The sequence below is a fragment of the Mandrillus leucophaeus genome, unplaced genomic scaffold (assembly GCF_000951045.1).
Source record: "Mandrillus leucophaeus isolate KB7577 unplaced genomic scaffold, Mleu.le_1.0 Scaffold462, whole genome shotgun sequence".
Taxonomy (NCBI): Eukaryota; Metazoa; Chordata; class Mammalia; order Primates; family Cercopithecidae; genus Mandrillus; species Mandrillus leucophaeus.
Window position 1 is genome coordinate 813,718 of NW_012104943.1, and position 4,964 is coordinate 818,681.

Consider the following 4,964-nt stretch of genomic DNA (forward strand, 5'->3'; position numbering starts at 1 on the left):
AAGAGTTTACTTTCATCTCAGTACACAAAACCTTACAGTTCTTCTTTCCAGAGAGGGTCATTAAGGTCATGTCTTGCCAAAGTACTATTTCAGATGGTCATGCCCGAGTTCCCTTCTGTTGTTTTCAGGGTCTCCTAGGAACCCCTCAAGATGTAGGAACCGATCAAACTCACCCTTCCCTCAACTAGGACTTAGCATGAATTCCTCATTGCTCTCACCCCGTCCACCTTTGTCTTTCTCCCCCTTACAGGCAGCCTCAGTTATTGTTGGATTCCTACATACACTTGTACTCAGGAATGGCGCAAATGGATTACTTCTCTTAACAGGACAACAAGTTACACCTATGAGCTCCCTGCTGTTTTATTACTACATGAAGATTGGTTAGAAATGACTATTCCTGTGGGATTGTGAAAACGAGCCACTGATCCGCCTAGCACAAATTTCTGTCCTTTCATGTAAAATATTATTAGGCTTTCTAGAGCTCTGCCTTGATAAAATCTTTCCTAATCCAATAAATTTCAAAAGATGAAATGTTTGCCTCCTCCACCCTTTCTCAGTCCTGAAGCCTCTCTCTTGACTTAAATGTCCCTTAAGTGTACTATCTATTGTCACTGTTTATGTAACCCTCTGTTCAAATAACATGATGTATTTTCAGAACGATAAAAGAACACAACAAAAAATATCAGGGAGGAATATCAGGCTCAGAAATGTCACAGAAAGCGTTAGTCCTACAAAAACTGCAAGGGTCTCACGACTTCTGATTCCTTTGGAGACAGGAAAATTCTTCTCTAAGGAGACAGAAGTAATTTAAGCCCTGGACACTGTTAAACCATTTAATTCACTTAAAGGCTCAAGCGCGAGGCCTGAGCAGTGGGAGAAATGGTTGACTGGAGCGAGTCTGCAAAGTCTCCAAGAGCCTTCCAGGGGTGGACTTCCAGGGATCAAAAGGGATGATAACGGACACCAGCAAATCTGGCACCACTCTAGATTGGAGGGTGCTACCTGTGTCTGTCATTAGCCACCTACAGGTTACTTATGTCAATGTTTCGCAACCTTGGATGTACATTGGAATCACCTGGGAAGCTTTCAAAGAACAAATGCCTGGGTCCCACCCGCATAAGCCATGATGAAATCCGGTTTCCAGAAGCTCCCCAGCTGATTTCTCCTCTGCAGCCAGGGTTGAGACCCACTGAATTAAGTAACGACTCGTATTTGAACAAAAGGAACTGAGACCGTGGATTGAGGCAACGCTGTTAAGTACTAAGTGTCCTTGGTCCAGTGTCCCGGGCCTCAGTTTCTTTATCTATATAATGGGTGTGGCTAAGACCTCAAAGCCCCCCGCCCCCCACAACCTCCCCCGGCCATAATAGTTTTCATCTGGGACGCGGATGGCCGCCTCCGCGATCCTAGAAGCCCACTCCCCTCTCTACCCATCCCCCTCGCTGGCTTTTCGGGTTCCCGCGCCCCTCGGCGCTCGCCCGGGGGTCCCAGAGGAAGCCGCGGGCTTTGCCTGCAGACTCCGCGCTCCCGCTGCCCCCAATCGGGCTCTAGCTCCGGGCGCACAAAGCCCCCGGCGCTGACGTCAGGGCCCCTCTCCGCGCGGCCGGCCCCCAGTGCAGGCGGAGCCGCGCCGCGCTCCCACCCCGGCCGGGAGGTAGGAGCCAGCGGCCAGCCCCGCGCAGCGCAGCCCGCAGGAGCCCGGTCAGCGCACGTGCCCGCCAGACCTGCAAACTTGTGCCACCGGCTCTGCCCGTCCCCGGGGAGCCCGAACGCCCGCAGCCCGCACCCTTCCCGCCCGTCTCCAGCCATGGGTAAGCGAGCGCGCTGGCTCCGCGCCACGGCCACGGTCTCGCGCCCCCGCCCCGGGAGGGCGCGCCCTTCCGAGGGTCCCGCCCCTCCCCCGCTCAGGTGGCGCCTCCTCGGCCACCTCCGCGACAAAGCCGGGACGCTGGAGGTGGGAGGGGCGCGGCGCAGGTGTCCGGAACGGCCAGGTGCGCCTCCCTGTTGTATCCTAGGGTGGGTCCCTGCTCCGGCTGCGCCCAGGCTGCACCCCGCACGTGCAGCTCGCGGGAGCCTAAGAGCGGGGTCCCCGGGAGGAGTTGCAGAGAGAACAGACGGCGCGTCCCGGGCTCGTGCTTTATTTTAAGGGGCCGGTAGAGAGTAGCTTCTTGCCTGTTTCCCGGGACGCTCTCCCTGTCGCCCGAGCTCCCAGTCCAGTCTTGCCGCGCCCCGCCCCGCCGTGGTTCTGTTCTCCTTAAGCCCGCGCGAAACAAACACCAGGTTCCCCAAGCCTGGGGTCTTCCGGGAGCTCATTTCGAAACCTTGACCCTTGAAACCAGGAAAGTGGTTTCAAGAGAGGGACAGGATGGGACGGAGGCTGAGTCTCTCCTCTTTGTCCCTTGTTCCAACTATCAAAATGCGGCCCGGGCGCAGGTGGAGACGGTATGCTGAGCGGGTTCCAATGCAACGGGGGAACGGCTAGCAACGGCAAAAGGCTCCGCTCCGGAGGGTGAAAATCTGAAATCTTCAACCTGGCCCAAGGCTGGTGTAAGGCGGCTGTAGGATTCTTTTTGTCATTTCCTAACACCCTGAAATGCTGCCGTCAGCAACATGTCGTTAAGTGGAGACTCTGTATGGGGAGGAAAACTCGTAAGGAGTGCTGTGGAAATCAACCTCATTCCGCAGAACTCCTGGAAACGTGTGACAGCTGTGCTTGGGAAAGGGTTTTTCTCTTCCTGCTCCGTTATCTTTCTCTAGTGACAGACTCCAGCCACAAGCCATAAACACTGTGAAGAGCATTCCTAACGAGGACGTCAGTGGGTTTAACCATTGTGGGTTAATGGTGAGGGCTTGGGAATTGCTTGCCCGCTCCTCCCCTCCCCCTAATCATTTATCCCCCTCTTTCACATTATCTCTGCTATTAATTGTGTGTGGGGGGGGGGCGATAATTTTGTACTGATTAAAATTTTGGTGAGGAGTAAGGGGGGCACTTTTTTGCATTTCAAAGGAAGCTCGTTTACATTTTTAAAAAATTTACTAGGTGATCAAAATATGAAAGGAGGTAAGGCCCACCAAATCCAACAGGAAAATTTCTTTCTAAAAAGTTAGGCAAGAACTAGCATAAGATTCTTCTAGAAAGGGCAGAACTGAGTGGCCTGTAACTCCGGTTTCTACTTCTCTTAATGTCCCCCATGTGAGCAGTCACACCATTCAACCTCCGTTTTAAATGAGACTCATACACAAAATGAGGCTCGGAGGATGACTGCTACTCAGCCTGTGATCACTTTGGTGATAATTGCCACCAAAGATGTTGCAGTTACGAACACGTGTGGTATTGAGGAATGCATCAACTACTTTTTCTGAAATCGTTATTTATTTTAACGCTAGGCGTTTGGATTTGTACGTGGAATTTGAGTGTGGAATTATCATACGGGGACCTTCTTCAGAATAACTTTCACAATACTTTGGACTGATTTAGGGGTAGGGTGGGCTTCATTTTTAAATAGGTGTGGAAGTTGGGTGAAGTTCTCATGAAGCAAAGGCCAGAGCCAGAGACCTGTTCTTAAGGAAGTACTTTGTGTTTTGGAGAATTGTTGGCTCCACACTTCAATTGCCAATTTATGTTAATTTGTGCATACTTCACTGGTTCTGGCAGTATCCTTGGTTTTGGTTTTAGTTTTTACATTAAAAAGAAAGTTCCCTTCATATAAAAAAGGAAACATACTGATTTCCTTTGGTAGACTCTTAGTAAATACACCACAGGGCCATGAACTGGTTTTATTTTTCCAGATGTATTTGATTACCGTACATCCTCTTATGAATGTTTTAATTGAAATGATTTAACGTTGGGAAAATTCTGACCATTGGCCCATTAAGTCGGGACTTTGGTTCTTAATACAATTAGTTCCTTAACCTGGATCAGTTAATTTACTGGTAAAATAAATGAGGTTTGTAGAAATAAAAGTCCCTTCAGACTCAAATTTTAAGGTATTTACAATCTTTAAACTAAAAATAAAATAATGAGTAGTGGTGGTATGTATAATTTCACTTTTCATTACATCTTGAAAGAAAACATGGGTTTTAATTGTTAAGCCAGTTTTTGTATAGCCTTAAGATATAATTCACATATCATACAATTCACACGTTTAAGTATACAAGTCTTTAGTATATTCAGATTTGTGCAGCCATCGCTACCATCTAATGTTAGAACATTGTCATCAACCCCAAAAAGAAATCTTGTACCCATTTAGCAGTCACTCCTTATTCTCTTCTCCCCCCAGCCCCTGGCAACCACTAACCTTTCTGTCTCTATGGATTTGTGTCTTCTGGAGGGTTCAGGTAAATGGAATGAGCCAACTGATGTTTGAAGTGTATTTGACTGTTCAGTAACTTTGGTTGTTTTGCACAATGAGATGTTGCTGTATTGTGTATGCAGTATGCTACCTAAATGAGTGTGTTGAAACTAATTATTTCTCTGGCTGAAGGGTTCCATGTTGGGCTGCACATATTGTGAAGGTGAGTGAGTGTGCACACACACAACACATGGACACACACACACACCCTTCAGTGTTAACTCTGGTTTTATCTGATAGGAACTTGCATTGCCCAACAGAATTTAGATTCTGTTAACCTTGTTCATAGGCCTGAAGACGTAGCAACTAAGTGAATTCCATGTAATAACCTCTTATAAGGCATTTGTGGAATATCCATCCTGCTTTAATATGGCGTATGTATCCAGAGAGAAATGCTGATTTTGTTTCTTTGCCTATAATTTTATTTTTATTTATTTATCTTTTGGAGACAGGTTCTCACTCTGCCCATGCTGTACTGCAGTGGCCTGATGTAATAACTCACTGTGGCCTGGAACTCCTGGGCTCAAGCAGTCCTCCCACCTCAGCCTCCCAAGTTGCTGGGACTACAGGCACGTGTCACCGTGCCCGACTAAGCTTTACTTTTTTTTTTTT

General features: G+C 48.1%; 1 protein-coding gene across 5 annotated transcripts in view; it reads left to right on the forward strand.

Annotated features, from left to right (window-relative positions):
• The first annotated feature begins 1,509 nt into the window (after positions 1-1,509).
• GPM6B (glycoprotein M6B) overlaps positions 1,510-4,964 on the forward strand; it is a 184,129-nt gene continuing 180,674 nt past the window's right edge. For 3 of the 5 annotated variants that reach the window (XM_011994819.1, XM_011994823.1, XM_011994825.1), the window contains exon 1: positions 1,510-1,811. In XM_011994819.1, coding sequence (XP_011850209.1) covers positions 1,808-1,811 — 4 coding nt within the window. In that variant the 5' untranslated portion in view covers positions 1,510-1,807. Of the gene's footprint in view, positions 1,812-1,883; positions 1,992-4,964 lie in introns of those variants that run through there. The other 2 variants (XM_011994827.1, XM_011994828.1) reach the window with 1 other exon arrangement.